Source organism: Berghia stephanieae, chromosome 4, assembly GCF_034508935.2.
Source record: "Berghia stephanieae isolate SIO BIC M18660-M18661 chromosome 4, UCSD_Bste_1.3, whole genome shotgun sequence".
NCBI classification, from domain to species: domain Eukaryota; kingdom Metazoa; phylum Mollusca; class Gastropoda; order Nudibranchia; family Aeolidiidae; genus Berghia; species Berghia stephanieae.
In genome coordinates this window covers 23982493-23999652 of record NC_088363.1, presented here as the reverse complement: position 1 = coordinate 23999652, position 17160 = coordinate 23982493, and the positions used below count along the sequence as shown (strand labels likewise).

Genomic DNA, 17160 nt, shown 5'->3' with positions numbered 1-17160 from the left:
TATGAAACCTCTCGACTCAGTGAGATGGGGATAAGGAGGTTGATGGTAAGAATCCGCCACCTTTCTACAAATGAAATAACTTTCATTCAAACATTTGGTAACATATGAATTATAACATGCTACGACAATCTTAGATAAGTATTGACTGTATACAAGCTGGTACAATACTCGCTGGATTCTTGCTCGCACTCAAGAGAAGCGAAAAATGTGTGCTAGTATCCGAGGGTGCCGAAATGCAATGCTCATGGGAGATAACCAATTAAATTATAGAATGAAGTAAGAGTGAAACCCCGTTATACCGCCATTTTTGGGACCAAGACACATTTGGCGGTATAGCGAGTATGGCTGTATAATGAATTTGGTCAATTTTGAACGGGACTTAACCAGTATTTGGAATCACTGTCTGAACTCTAATTAAAAATCATACTTTTAATAACTAGGTCTAAACAGCTATTAAACCAACAAAACAAAAAAAATGCACATGAAAATGGAAAGTATTTAACAAATTTATTATTTTTTTCTTGGTGATCAAAAACTTGGAAGACAATTTTGTTGAGTAGCATTGGTGGTATAATGAGTATATTTTCTATTATTTTTATATAAAGCATTCTCGTCATTGGGTTGGTGGATGGTGAATGGCGCTAAAAAGAGGTTTTTGGCATTTTTTATATAGGGAATGAGATTAGCGGAAGAGTAGCGTCCCTTGATTGGACGTCACCTTACAGAGAGAATGTCAAAATGGTTTTGCGCATGCGTCTCTCTTTCGGTGAAGTGTCTCATGCCGCACAACCAACATGACGTTCTCTCTCTAATAACTTTTCCGCTCGTGACTTCCAATCAAGGGACGCTACTCTTCCGCTAATCTCATTCCCTATAGATAAACAATCCGTTCGAGGCAAAAAGTTGTCGGTAAGTAAGGTATGGGTGTATGTAAATATTAATTTGGCTGGATATATTTTGGTCCAGATTAGAGAAGTGGTTTTATCCTTAAAACAAGATGTTTTTATGTTTGTTTGAAATAGGGTTTGTTAACATTACCATTTTATGGACAGGGTTGATAGAAAAAGCCAACATGAAAGAATCTCAATATTTGTGTCGGTTTGAGAGTCTAACAACTTTTGCAACACTCTAGGACATAACATAAGCAGATTGGAAACATAACATAATATAAGATAAAGAGAAGAAAAGGATTGACTTAAGATGTGTAATACAATAAGTGATTTTTTATTGTTTAGTCTTTTTTAGGAGGGGGGGGGGGAGTTCATTGTGCCTGTGATTCCAACTTAAAGACAGAGGGAAATAAAGTAAGGAAAGGAAAAAATGAAAGATATCAAGAAACAAAGGTGAAAAAGAGGAAAATAATCCCAACAAAAGAAGAAAAAAAAGGAAAACGCTTTGGTAACAAGGGAAAATGTTAGAACATATAATTTTATGTTACAAAATTAAAATAAACAAAATAAAGAAAACACATCCCACAAAATAATGAACAATTAATGCACATCAAATCAAATTATTCAGACCGACCTAAAATCTCATGAAACAACGTATATGTATTTAATGTTAATAATATACACCATGTCCATCATTGATCCCTCAAACAAAAACAACACCTTAATGAACACAATTTGAACGACAATTTAAATGAAACGTGATCAAAACAATTGCAATATATTAACAAAACCGGTGTAAGGAATAAATAAATATTTTATTGATGGATTTTGTTGTTTTTAAACATGTTTTAAAGTTTGGAAAAAGATATCATCTCCAAAAATTCTAACCATATATTTGACTGTTTCCCTCTCAGCCAGGGTATCTGGCCAGGGCCAGGGCAAAACCATGTAATCTCATTCCAAGACAAAGACAGAAAGCAAGTTGGAAAACAGATATAGGGGAAGTACCTCTCTGCCCACTTTGGGAGTATTATATATTTAAAATAAAAAGTTAAACTACATAACAGAGAGAGATGATTTACAACGAAAAAAAACATCATCTTTAGCTATGCATTCGACTGCTTCCCTCCTAATCAATGACTCCGGCCTGAACTAGAACAAAACCAACTATCTCATTCCAAGACAGAAAGCAAATTAGAAAACATTTAGGAGTATAGAAGACAGAGTATGTGACCTCCTGCCTTGTTAAGAGTGTTGAGTTTATCGGGATTCCACTGCATTTATTCATCAAAATGGTCCCCCAACTTGCCATGGAGCCTTAAACCCCAAGACAATTGTAATGTTTCAGGTTTAAGAATTTTTGATAAAAGAGTCACTTATTATTTCAATCCATTTCTGGATAAAATGTAGAAAGGCAATTTGCCAGTGTTTGTTTGTTTGTTGCTTTAGGTCTCTTCCAACACAATTGAGGTTATATGAGAGACCGCTGAAACAAAAAAACAAGCAATCTAACAAAAATAGTACAAATGTCAATCAAAATCATAACCTAAAGATATCATAAGCTAAATTATAAATAACCAAGAACAAACAGGCAGAGGATTTACAGGAAAAAAATATCCCCTGTCAAAAATACAATCACAAACCAAAGAAGCAGGATAGGCTAGTAAAGAGAAGAAGAAACGACATCACTATCGGATCGTACACCCATGCGAACATCATAGGTATATGATTCAAGGGTGATGCTCCCATCCAACCACCCGCAATTTGCCAGTGTTAAGTTGTGTATGGATATGAAACAGAGCCCTGGGGTCCTGATAAATTATTGGCCCATGAGATCATGAGAGGACCCTTTAACAGAAATGACAGGTGCATATCAAAGCATCAATTGAGATTTCATTACAACAAACTATAAATTTTACTGATAATAATATCAAACCACATTTGTTAAATTTATTTCGCCTAGTAACTGGCTGACGGTTCGGTGTGACCTGACGAACATCACGCTCCCAACCGAGCGAGGCAGCAGTCTTCCGTGAAAACATGCTCCCCTTTACGCTGTCACCGTTTAACTTTTTGGACTTATTCAGGACCTGTGCCCAAAAAGGAAAACTAAACAACATTCTAAAAGAAATGAAACGGCTCCAAATAAATATTCTTGGCCTGGCAGAGATGAGATGGAAAGAGCAGGGAACCATGTCAAAACAAGAAAACAACACGACATATAAGATCATATGGAGTGGTGGAACCTCTTTCCAAAAAGGAGTAGGGATGATCTTAGACCAAAAATCAACCAAATTTTACAAAGGGCACGTAGCAATCTCAGACAGAGTTTTGCTGGTTAAGCTAAGAGGACCTGTAGTTGACACCAATATTATTCAAGTTTATGCACCAACAGAAGAGGCGACAGATGAAGATATGACAGAGTTTTACCATTCACTAGACAAAGCAAAACGAATGTGTAAATCACAAGAAGTCCTTATGGTAATGGGGGACCTAAATGCTAAGATTGGCAGAGGCAGAGATGGTGACATAATCGGACCACATGGACTCGGAGACAGAAATGAACGAGGAAACATCTGGGCAGATTGGTGTAGAACAAATAAATTAATGATTTCAAACACCTGGTTTCAACAACACCCAAGAAGAACCTGGACATGGCAATCACCAGGGGACAGAGCAAGGAACCAGATAGACTTTATAGCAGTATCATCAAGATTCAGAAATGGCATATTAAATTGCAAAACCTACCCAGGCGCCGATGTAGACAGTGACCATGTCCCAGTTGTTTGTACAGTAAGGATAAAGTTTAAAGCTATTCAGAGAACAGCTGGTAGAATAAAGAGGGATTACAGGTTATGCAAAGACAATGGCATACAAACAAAAATGAGAGAAGAATTTGAAAATGCACTCATGATACAAAGCCAAAGTGAACCTGATAACGAAAAATGTGAAAAACAATTTGATATATTCCAAAAGTGTGTCAAAGCAACTACAGAAAAGCATTTACCAATAGCTCAAACAAACAGCAAAAAGGAATGGATGACAAATGAAATTCTAAACCTATTTGAAGAAAGACGAAAATGCAACAGAGGGTCTGCAGAATACCAAACATTTTGTTTGTTGCTTTAGGTCTCTTCCAACACAATTGAGGTTATATGAGAGACCGCTGAAACAAAAAAACAAGCAATCTAACAAAAATAGTACAAATGTAAATCAAAATCATAACCTAAAGATATCATAAGCTAAATTATAAATAACCAAGAACAAACAGGCAGAAGATTTACAGAAAAAAAAAATATCCCCTGTCAAAAATACAATCACAAACCAAAGAAGCAGGATAGGCTAGTAAAGAGAAGAAGAAACGACATCACTATCGGATCGTACACCCATGCGAACATCATAGGTATATGATTCAAGGGTGATGCTCCCATCCAACCACCAAACATTGAACAACCACATTAAATCCAAATGCATCGAGGCACACGAGAACTATCTAGACTGGAAATGCTGCGAAATCGAAAGAGAATACAAACCCAACCCCCAACAAGCTCACCAAAGAATAAAAGAACTATCAGGAAAAGGAAAAGCAAAGCAGCAGGAAGTTGTATCCAAAACAAACAAGGGGAACTGCTATTTGAAGAACAACATATAGAAAGCCGATGGGTAGAATACATAGGCGAACTGTACAATGATCCAAATAGAAATGAACCACCACTGAAATTCAAAGAACCATTAAGCGGACCAAACATCACCAAAAGTGAAATTGAACATGCCATGGAACGAATGAAGGATGGTAAAGCAACAGGCCCTGATGAAATATCTGTAGAGGTATTAAAAAGCCTAGGAGATCTAGCAATTGATGAACTTCACATATTATTCAACAATATATACAATACTGGGAAAATTCCAGAAGATCTCTGTAACTCTATTTTCATAGCAATACCAAAGAAAGCAGGTGCAGTCAGATGCGAAAATTTTAGAACTATAAGTTTAATAAGTCACATCAACAAAATACTGTTGCGTATAATTATCAACAGGCTAAGGAATAAGATTAACCCCGAAATCGCAGAAGAACAATATGGATTCCAACCTGACAGAGGGACAAGGAACGCAATATACCTCCTCCGTGTTTTAAGTGAAAGAGCTATACAGGTTCAGACCCCACTATACCTCTGTTTTGTCGACTACAAAAAAGCTTTTGATAGAGTACGCCACGAAGAAATACTAAAACAACTGCACTCCATTGGCGCTGATGAGAAAGACCTCAGACTCATGCAAACATTATACTACACCCAGCAGGCATCTATCAAAATCGGAAACTCTACAGGAAATTCCATTCCTATTAAGAAAGGAGTCCGTCAAGGGTGTGTTGCCTCACCAGATCTGTTTAATCTATACCAAGAAACAATCATGAGGGGCATAAATAATATGGAGGGAATAAAAGTAGGAGGTCATAACATAAATAATATAAGATACGCAGACGATACGGTACTCATTGCAACATCAGAAATCCAACTTCAAAAGATTGTTGACAAAGTGGTAGTAGATAGTGAAGCCAAGGGAATGGAAGTGAATATCACCAAAACAGAATGCATGGTAATACAGAAAAACCCCGAAAACAACAACACCTGCAATATAACGATTCACGGCGAGCAGCTTACCAACGTAGAAAGTTTTAAATACCTAGGTTCAATAGTGACAACAGATGGAAGATGTAACCGAGACATACGAGCAAGAATAACTCAAGCCAAACAGGCCTTCATGGACCTGGGAAACATTTTGAAAAACAAACAGATGTCGTTCGGGATTAGATTCCGAGTCTAGAAGTGCTACGTGTGGCCAATCTTGTTATACGGATGCGAAAGCTGGACTACAAATGCAGAAACACAAAAGAACATTGAAGCTTTTGAAATGTGGTGCTTGAGAAGGATGCAGAGAATATCGTATACCGCACACAAAACGAACGAAGAAGTGCTAAAACAAACATACCAACAAAGGAAACTAATGCCCTTAATAGTGGATCGACAACTATCCTTTTTCGGACACATAGTAAGGAAAGATAAGAATGAATACCTGGCAAGTTGTGGAAAAATACCTGGTAAACGCGCCCGGGGGAGACAAAGAAAAACACTCATAGACCAACTGAAGGGCTTCACCAACCTAACAATCCAAGAGCTGTTTGAAAAAGCAAGAGACAGGGAGGAATGGAGAGAGATAATTCATGCAGTATCCGAAGCCTGGACCAGGCATGGAACCTAGAAGAAGAAGAATATCAAACCTGCCACAGGCAACAATTAAAAAAAAAATTACTTATTTCAGAAATAAATAACTATTGACTCAAAATACTTAAATTTCATCATTAAAAAAAAAAGAATTGTCACATTAAAAATTAGTTTTTAAAAATGTAATGTAGCCTAAATTGGTCACATATAATTTCTAACTAACATTACAAGATTCTAATCGCATTTCCTCTAAAAAATTTAGTCTAAAAATCCGAGTCAAGAGGGGAAAATTCTGAAATTTGGCTAGTATACCATTTAAATTTTTATATGAAGTCGTTTCTGTAATATATGGTTCTGATGAAACCCAATACAAACAAAGCCGACTTGTTTCATTTTTTTTTTTTTAACATATCCCAGCAACAGTGTGTTTTCGTTTATTTTCTGAAAATGTTTAAACATGGGTAGACTTTAATAATACAGCAGTATGGAATATCAACATTAAGTTTGTTTAGAAAAAGAAACATATTGAAGCAGTAGGTTGGAATATTTTACTAAATAGCTGCATGAATCAAGCAGAACAAACAAATTGCCTAACTGTATCAGTAACGCATCAATGACTTCAGTCATAAACTGATTAATTCGGAGGAAAGCCCGACTTTGCAAAAGATTTTTAAATATACTGACATAATGAACAATTTCGTCATAGCAGTATGTCAAGATTAAGCATTTTAATTTGATAATTTTACCCACTATTCATAAACATGATACGGCATTGGTTGATCTTGGCCTAAATTGAGAAAACCGTATTTATTCTTGGAGTTGAGCAGTTTGAGACTGTCATCAATGTGATACCTTTGTAACATAGGGAGAAAAAATATTGGATACCCCATCTAATAAAGTATTGAAAACTCCCTTTCTGAAAATATACTTTCAGAGGTAACAGAACAAATGTATTGTTTAATTTAAACCTAGAATGAAAAAGAGTAACAACCATGCAGATCTATCTAGTGGCTATCACTATTTTAAAAATGACAAAGAAAAGTGAATCATAAGATCCAGAATTAAAAACCAGAAAAATGCATTTTACATCCAACAAATCTCGAAAATAAAATTTGAAGCCCGATAATACACTTAGATAAGTAATATCATTTTGGCAATATTCTTTAGTCTAATGTTCAAAGTCATTTTTATTCATTCTTTCCAAACAATGCTTCAATCTTGGAGTAACCAATACTATAATGGCAATACTTGATTAAAATAATATTGAGCTCTTTAAAAATGCACAACTGGCTTTCACCACCTGAAGAGCACGATGTTTTTAAAAAATTTCTTTTCAAAGCAAAAAAGTTTCAAAACGATATTCTCAATTGGTGAATAAAAAGACTAAAAAGGACAAGAATACGTTCAGCCTGTTATGCGTCAGAACATCTTCACACAGATAATGATGGTTTACACCAGGCAGCCTCTGAATTTAAAGTCCAACTCTGGTAGGACAAGGAAAATGTGTGTGAAATCCCTCTTTTAATTTTGTGACAGTCTTGTGAGTTCAAATCCGTAACTCTGCATCGAATGCATTGATTGTCATAACAAAAAAAAAAACAAAAAAAAGAATGGAAATGCTTGATAGGTGTGGAATCTGTCATGTGTTTGAAATACAGACTAGAACAACTAGTGATCCCTCACCTCAAAACGGAATTATGTCGGAATGATTAAGATGCTGAAAATTGAATTTATAGCCAGACATATCAGACTTGGGTTGTGTTTAAATGTTTTATTAGGAATAAATATGATATTTCAGGGTACCAATACTAATAAGCCATGTTATTGACCAGAATAGCATTAATTTTGTTTTTTTTTTAACATCTGGTTCATTCCGACATTTTTGAGACGATTGGTCACATTTCATTAATATTAATTCCGTTATGGAGCTTATACAAATTGCAGCATGTTTGTGAAGAAATTGTGTATTTGGGAACGCACCAAGGAACATAAAAATTAGGAACTAGTGTTACAAGATTTCACTCATTCTTATCTAACCAGATCTCAGATAAAACAAGAACTAATCCTAATGTCTGCTGGTCTTGTATCCTAGTCCACAGTATAATGATATGTAAAAAAAGAAATCAAGTGGTTAAAATAAGACATTCCTAAATAAAGGGATTTGTGCTTTAAAATCTTGAAAAATCGACTTTGGTGTTGTAACCTGATAGAGTTAAGCTTTCTATTATAAATGAATATATTATACATATAAGTGGGAGTCAATTTTTAAAATCCTAAAATCATTATTTATTTGACCACACAAATGTAAACAAATAAACACATAAGATAAAAATCCTGAACAAACTTTCCTATACTGCCATTAACCACAAAAGTTTAAAATGAAACTTCCTATACCACCGGTAATAAATCCCTGATTTGTCATGGAATAAATTTTGTGTCCCCAATCCTTTTAGTCTATTAGCACATATAATTTTAATATCATTGTTTTTGTTTTTGAAGTTTTTACGGCAATTGCAACATATTTAGGTCCCGTCAGCACCAGTAAAAAGGAAGAAAATGGGATAGTAAAAAGTTCTAGAATTACAATGAAAGTCTTAAAATAAAAGTAAGACAAAGGGGAATAAGTTAAAATAGGGAACAGATGTAGATTCCACGAGCAGACTATCAGTGTACTTAGTTTGAGATAACCTAAAAGTCTCATCCAAACACAAGCACAGGTCCCCACTAAGAGGAACACACTCAAATGTTTACAAACTATATCTATATAAAGCAAAAATAATACAGTGCATAAGAGAGAGAGATGATTTACAAGACAAAAAATATCATCTCCCAAAACTCTAACTATACATTTTCATTTGACTGATTCCCTCCCAGCCATGGTCAGGACAAAACCAAGTAGTCCCATTCCAAGACAAAGACAGAAAGCATAGTGGAAAATATATATAGGGTGATAGAAGACACAGTATGTACCTCCCTGCCTACTATGGGAGGTCAAGAACCCCAACCAGTTAATATTATTAATAATATACTGAAATAAATCTATCTCTTTTTTTTTTTTTGTACATGAGAATAAAAAAGGTGCCCTTAAACAATTCAAAACAGATTTAAGTTTTAATTTTTTATAAATAATCATATTACATTTCTAATAGCAACTAGAGAGTCTGTTTAACATTTTGATATAACAGGTTAATATATAGGAATTGTATCATTTTCCGCTCATTGATAAAAAATTGTACAAATGCAACAATGGTCGTGTTATTAAAATGTGGTGAAGATTGTAAGTATATCAGTATCATGATTTGTACATGAAGAGCCAGACACAAGCAACTATACGCACATATACACTCACACATGCGGATATGGTCTCTCTCTCTCTCTCTCTCTCTCTCTCTCTCTCTCTCTCTCTCTCTCTCTCTCTCTCTCTCTTCTCTCTCTCTTATATATATATATATATATATATATATATATAATATATATATATATATATATATATATATAATATGTGTGTGTGTGTGTGTGTGTGTGTGTATATATATATATAGTGATTGCACATATACACACATGCACGCACACAAACACACACACACACACACACACATATATATATATACATATACATAGTATCTCTCTCTCTCTCTCTCTCTCTCTCTCTCTATATATATATATATATATATATATATATATATATATATATATATATTATATATATATATAAATAAATAAACTATTATATATATAATAATATATAAATATAAAATAAAATAATATCAGTAAAATTACGTAAAAACAAAATTTGGGTTAGTTTTATATGAAATAAATCTTTAAACGTTCATGTAAAATAAGTATTTTACGTAACACAGTGCAAACCATCAAATTATATACAAAGATCATAAATTCCATTGGTTAATCATTTTATGTCAATAGATAACTGATACAAAGCACAGTCAAAGAAATCCACCAAAAAGATCACCTGAAACTATGGATTGAGTCAGCCATTCCATTTGTATGATAAGCTGTATCAGAACATAGCCTATGCCTAGGGACATTTTGGCACATTTTAGTACGTATCTCATTATTGTAATATTTTGTTTTGTGCATGAGACATGTATGAGACGTGTCATTTTGGCCTTTACTGATATATATGTAGCTAAATCCCAACAATTTAAATATAGATTAATCTGTCTAACGCTGAATACGTTTTTAAAGGTACAGAAAGTGAAATTTGTAAACTTGCTTTTCAATATTATTAAAAGTTACAAAATGGCCATATTGTAATGGATCCTGATGATATGGAGTTTGTTACCTTGGATTGATTCAACTATACATAATAGAATTGCCCCTTTCCATGCAAACATAATAAAAAGAGGTAACTAACAAATCTATGCTGAATCATATCACTTTATATTTTTGCAAATTTCTTCGTATAACAGTCTGGCTTTCAATGAGACATGTCCTCATGTCTTTCAAATTAATTTTTAAATAAACTCTCAGAGAGAATTTTTAACACCCCTATATCATTCATATTTATAGATATCATTTGAAATTAAGATCTTAATTGCTTCTTGAATAAGACAATGCCATAGAGTTAGAGTCTATAAAACATTGAGATCATCAGAACAGATCCCAGTAGCTTCAAGGCAATTTGAACTTAAAATCATTCCAATACAAGGACAAAATATTTAAGTACAAAGTCTTGCCAAAACTTGTTTTCTGTCAGCAGAATTTGTTAGAGACCCCGTTTATTATTCTCACAGGTGTGTGTTGATGGTTCGAATTAAAATGGAATGATTATAGTGAAAGTGTTAACAATATCAACGTAGTGGAGACAAAAGGATTGTGTAAATAAAATAACTGATAATTGATGACAAATTTAACAAAAATGAACTTAACAGATTCGAATTAGAAGGAAAGGATTCTGAAAACCTTCTGGATTTGATTTGCTAATACATATACAAGCATAGATGTCCACTCAATGAACGTGATGATATATCGATCAACTAAAATTGATGATTCAAGTGTTGAATAAAATTTTAAAATCAATTTCTATTGTCTTAATATACAATACATTTTTCGACTTTGTAAGAGAACTCTGTGGAGCATATTATTTGGACATGGAGAGATATTTTCTGCATTTAATATCTTATATATTTCACCCACTTATCATAGAATTCTTACCCAATGTTAAGAGCAGTAAATGGTTGATATAAATTTTAAGAAATTGATTGTATTCAACATAAAGAGAGGAACCACTAACTGGTATCAATTCAATGCAAGTACTCTTGCCTCATTGTCATCCTCGCTAACCAGAAAGCTGACAAACAACACATGTGCTAAAAATCAGGGCATCTGTTTTCGATGGGATTCGATGAAACCAATTTGATTTTCCAATAAAATCATCACGATGTCTATCTCATAAAACACCCAAACCAATTTTATCTCAATTGTGAACACCGTGCAAAATTTGGTGATGATTGGTCCTGTGGCTTCGAAGCCTCAATATTACAAAAATCCAATTTGCCAAATGTATTTCTTCTTTTTTTTTTGTTGTAATTGTCACTTTGTTTCAAAGCATAATAAAATTAAACGTGCACAAGGCTCACGTCAGTTAAATTGCCTGAAGCAGGATTACCAGGTAACAGACACTATAGGAAATCAAAAGAAGGGGAACTATTTGAAGAACGAACAGAAGTAGATCCCAGAAGCTTTATACCCATTTGTCAATCAGAAATGGAAACCTAACATAGATGGATAAACGAGACCCAATGGATAGCCCCACCAACTTTCTCCATGATTTGCTGCAACTAGTTAATAGAAATATCAACAATTCAGTGCAAAAAATAAGTAACCTTCTTAATCCTGGAATTTTTAATAACAAACAGCCAAAGTGGAAGTTAAATTTCAAAATCGGATTTGTTATTTACAGAACTACAAAGTTTTTCATTGGAAAGAATAAATCAGAATCAGTTACATTCATTTAATTTTAAAAAACCCATCAGAATAGAGGTTTTTAACATTAGGCAGTATAATATTTATTGTAACATGATAAAAGATGATGCATATGTATTTTTACTCCCACGAGAGGATGAAATACTATTGTCATCATTCAATTATTACTACTTTCATTAATTATATCGTGAAAGAGACTGAATCGTGCTTAAATGTTAACTCAAATTTATAATTTTATACCGTTTGCCATTTTCCCATCCCAATAAAAGATTTTGATTTTGGTGTATACACTGAGTAGATATTATTGCAGTTAAAATTGTTATACTCTGCAGTATCCAGAGATAATTTAGAGCTATCATTTAACTTAATTTGATTTGAAAAAAAAAGAAATAAGAAAGAAAGATCTAACAGTAGCCTATTTTCTTCTACGACATAAAAAAATGCTATTCAAATAACTTTTCACTCATGGCAAGGCTGATGTTATGATTTATTTAAAAGTAGCATTTCATTGAACCACATGGTACTATTAAAGCCATTTGCAGTAACAACAAAAACAATAATAAATAAAAGTTAAATTTTTAAGCTCAATCTGGCATTGTATTGTAAATAAGTCTACAAAATATTTTTTTTTAAATAAATAGACTTAAGACATATAAAATTATTTTTTTAAAGGGGGGAGGAATGATGTCACTCTCTGGAATTTTTGGCTAATGAACACAATTTTTAAAAATTACTTCTCTTCTTTAAAAGGTCATCTTAGATGTAAAGAAAATAAAGTCAAATAAGTTTTGGAAAAAACAAATTCCTCAAAACTCTTGTCAGATTCTATATATGTTGGGCTGGTATTGACCCATTATAAAAGGCTTTGCTTTCTGACTTAGTGGTACCATCTATATCGTTGAAATCAGACTCGTCCTCTGATGTGAGACTTGCTATCTGATCCATATTGGAACTCGACATGTTCCGTTGAATCTCTGCCTCGATGTCTCGACAATTGGCTGTGAAATTGCCATTATTTATATTGTTGCTGGTCATATCTCCATCTAGCATGTCCACTGCATCCAAATCATCCGCCTCCTTTGATGCTTTTGGAAGATTTCGTAAAGAAATTTTGAGATCTTTGAAAGCGTTTAGTAAGAAAATACCTATAACGATCACAAAAAATCCACACAAGTCTCCGACGATGTTCAGCACATCCATTTTGAAAAATTCTTTAAATAAAATTGCAGATCCCACTATTACACAAGATGTGAAGAAGACATAGTATATAGGTGTCACTACAGCAGTGTTATAAGTATCCAACGCTTTGTTTAAGTAGTTCAGTTGGAGAAGAATGCAAACGATGACAATGGTGATTAATGCGTAGGTAAGCCAATTTTTGAACTCATTATGGCCTCTTGCTGTTGCAGTGATGGCAGTGCCAACCCCCTTGCAGCCCATAACAGTGAACGCACCAAGTGAGGCACAGATGGTGATGTAAATTAGAACATTTTTCTGTCCATATCGAGGACTGAAGTAAAAGATCATAATTAATGAGACGATGAGGAGAAACAAAGCATACAAGATGAAACCTGAAATGAAAAAGAAGAATTTTTGTGTGTTTTTTTTTTTTTTATTTTCTTTCATTTTTTGTATATTATTTTTCTTTTAATATTCTTTTCCTTTTATTCAGAAATCTTTTCGGATACTAATTTGGTAAAACATTGTGATTTTTTAAAACAATGGTTCCTATCTACCCATTCAGGATGAAAATGAAGAAGAGAGAACATTAAATAGATTTTTTAAAATAAGCTTATATCCTCTCTACTTTCCCACCTCTTTCTTTCCAATTTGTTTTCTGATGTGAGACAATAAAAAAAAAATATCCATACAATTGTTTACCTTTATCTTTAAGAATGATTTCTCATCCTCGTGTTAAAAGTTTTTACAGTAGATTGCTATCTATTCGGTTTGAGTAAGTAGAGCCAGAACTAGAAACTCTCCCTTTGTTATATCAAGTTTGATTATCTGAATGGACAAGGCTTATGACTAATAGGAGTTTGCACAAAACTCGCAATGACCTGGTCAATGCAGTGAATCCTAAAAAAAAAGGTCAGTTGTCCAAGAAAAATTAATAACCCAAATAAATCACGTTTATTCATTAATTTGTGCATTGAGTAAAGTATATAACCACAGTAAACACAGATGTGCCTTCTTTAAAAAAATAAACGTTTTTAAAGATATTTTAAGAAGGAAACAATGTTCACTAAAGTTGCATGATGAAGTGAATAATCAAATGGATTATCAAAAGCTTGAACTCAAAAAATAAATATATTATAAGAATACCAGTCATTATTAAATGCAATGAGCCAGATATTTTTTTTATTCATATAACCATTACCACAAAAGAATGGTTGCTTGAACTCAACAAAATATAAAAGCAACAATGTCCATTTCTGTTGTCATGAAGTCTACGGAAAAAGTGGAAATCATTATCATTCTAATTCTAAACTATGAAATAGAACTCGCCCACTGCAGTTGTAAGGTTTTCATTATAAAAAAATACCAAATACAAGGAATACATAAAACAATCTGGTAAGTCATATATCAGTAAACATTGAACGACTAGTATCTATGACAATTCTCTTACCAGGTTCTTTCATTTTCAGCATGAGATCTTCTACATCATGCACCTCCTGTTCTTTGGGTGAGTGGATTACCATCAAAGTGGACCCTAAAACACACAATACGCAACCCAACTTGCCAAGAATGTTCAGCTTCTCTTTAAGAACTCGAGCTGAGAGAACAGCACTAGGACAAAAAGACAAATCAAATTCACATGAGAAATTATACAATTACAATATATACTATCTTATACTAACATCTAATATATCCTCAAGTCTTACCTTGATACCACATGAATTAAAGCATTTAATTAACTTATCTTAACATGCAAAATCTCAGGCCCAGGCCACATTTGGCCATCTATTCCATTTCACGTTCAATTACATTAGAATAATAACAAATACAACATTCATAACAGATATGGCTTCTTAAAAGAAAAATATTAAGGAGGAAATAAAATCACGAGATGAAGCTTATAATCTAAATGATTATCAAAATTTTGTTGTGCTCAAAAAAGAAAAAGAAAACAAAATAAAATAATACTCCACATAAGATGACTGCGTTCATTTAAAAGAATTTCAATCTTCTAAGAGTTAACAAAATCTAACTGGCAACATCATTGATGTGGAGTTGCACCTCATCAGTGACAGAACTAAATAATCAGAGAAGGAAAGGATTGCAATTAAATTGAGCACATGATAAAAAGGCCGTGTGATGGCCGGTGAAAAGGTTTGGTAGTGTCAACCTCTCTGTGAGAATGGATAGATTCAACTTATTTATCATCTTAGGATCCAGGACTATATACAAGGAATGACGCAGATATTGCTCATCATCTCCCTTGCCTCTTCTTCATTTTCTTTTCTTTTCTTTCTAGCTGATGGCCCCGCCTCGTGACTAGTTACAGGTCGTTGGGTCATTAGTAACTGACTTAGACTCTTAAACCCTTCCCTAATCAACTGCCCTAATTCCGACTTTGTTTGTTGGGGAGTGGCATTGATTTCTGCTGTGGGTTTTTTCCCTATTTTGGTTAGAAATTGATGATGACTTTCATTTATGATAGCGATTGTCTTTTTTACATTGTGTTGTAGTTCTTTCTTTCTTATCATTCCCTGCCGCAGGAGTAGACTTATGATTGTCCCTTACATCTTCCCCATCAGGAGACGGGACTAATATCTTGGATTTATGTTTGCCCCCCCCCCCCCCCCCCCCCCCCCCCCCCTGTAGGGGTAGACAAACCCGGTTCCAGATTAACACTCACAGTTGGGCTATCATCCACATTGTTCTGATTACGTGTATTATTCTAAATATTCTTCAAAGAAAAAAGTTCCGTTTCATAATAATTAGTCCTTGATATCTTCTCCCTCAGGAGATGGGATTATTATTTTTGGGTTTATTTGTATCCAGTCCCTCCCCACAGGGATAGGAGAAAACCCAATTCAAAGTCAATAGTTCATATCACTATATGATTTTTTAAATCCGTACACAATTTTATTTTAAGTGTTATAAATATAACAACAAAATGAGTAATCCAATGAATAGTAAAACAACAGAATCTAATTAGATAGCACCCCAAGAACAAAACGCGTCAAGCCTGGGCTTGGCGACAGCCAGCTGCGAAACTGACAGCCACGCTGTTCTTCATTTGTGCCCCAATTCGGAAATGGGACACGAGGTAGACTCAATGATTTTATTAACATATTCCATGTGGTTAACATTACATAGATTTGTGTGTTGCTCGCAAACAATTGATATCATTTTGAAAGCCAAAACCAGTGGTGAGCATTTAGCTAAACAGCAAACTGTCCATAACGATTTCTGTATTTATACAGTGCTTGACATTAAATTCGGGGTATTAAAAGCTGGTGGTGAAGCAGGGGGTAAAGCATGGCATTGCTATATTTCACAATTGTCCAAAAATATCATTTTTCTTACCTGACTATAACACTGAGAGCTCCCAGAGGAGTGACTAGAGTTGCAGGGGCAAAAGCATAGGCTGCAAAGTTGGCAAATTCACCCACAGTCACTGAAAAATAAAAGAATAAAATAGATGCTCATTACAATAAGATTTTGGACAGAAGAAGAAGAGATATTGAGATGCAATATTTTAAAATATCATATAGTCTCATAGGAGTGAGAACCCCAATAGCTCAGATGGTACAGCCTCAAAAGTAAGGAGATGCGTATTGGTTCTAGGTGCAACCCATGATTATGATAATTTCCATTCATGATCAATAAAGTATATCTTATCTTATCTTATCTTATCGTATATTTTTCTGACCTTTCTGTCCACACAGCAGTTACTAGGCTGCTGGGTTTGTTGAATCTGATGAAAACTACTATACAGTGGACTCGTATCCTATCTAAATGGACATCTTATTGTTACTGTCCATTTAACGATACAGAAACCAGAAAAAAAATACCAGTTTCGTGGTCTTTTATATGACTCTGAAGAACTATCTTTTATATTCAGAAGGTGATCGTTTTTATATGAAAAATAT

General features: G+C 33.9%; 1 protein-coding gene across 6 annotated transcripts in view; it reads right to left on the bottom strand.

The window, feature by feature from the left end:
* Positions 1 to 11638: 11638 nt before the first annotated feature.
* Positions 11639 to 17160, bottom strand: part of LOC144970277 (magnesium transporter NIPA2-like) — a 30106-nt gene continuing 24584 nt past the window's right edge. For all 6 annotated transcript variants that reach the window (XM_078909750.1, XM_078909744.1, XM_078909746.1 and 3 more), the window contains exons 5-7: positions 16595 to 16685; positions 14688 to 14848; positions 11639 to 13629 (exon numbers count right to left, since the gene is read on the bottom strand). In XM_078909750.1, the coding sequence (XP_078765876.1) occupies positions 12884 to 13629; positions 14688 to 14848; positions 16595 to 16685 (998 nt within the window). In that variant the 3' untranslated portion in view covers positions 11639 to 12883. The remainder of the gene's footprint in view (positions 13630 to 14687; positions 14849 to 16594; positions 16686 to 17160) is intronic.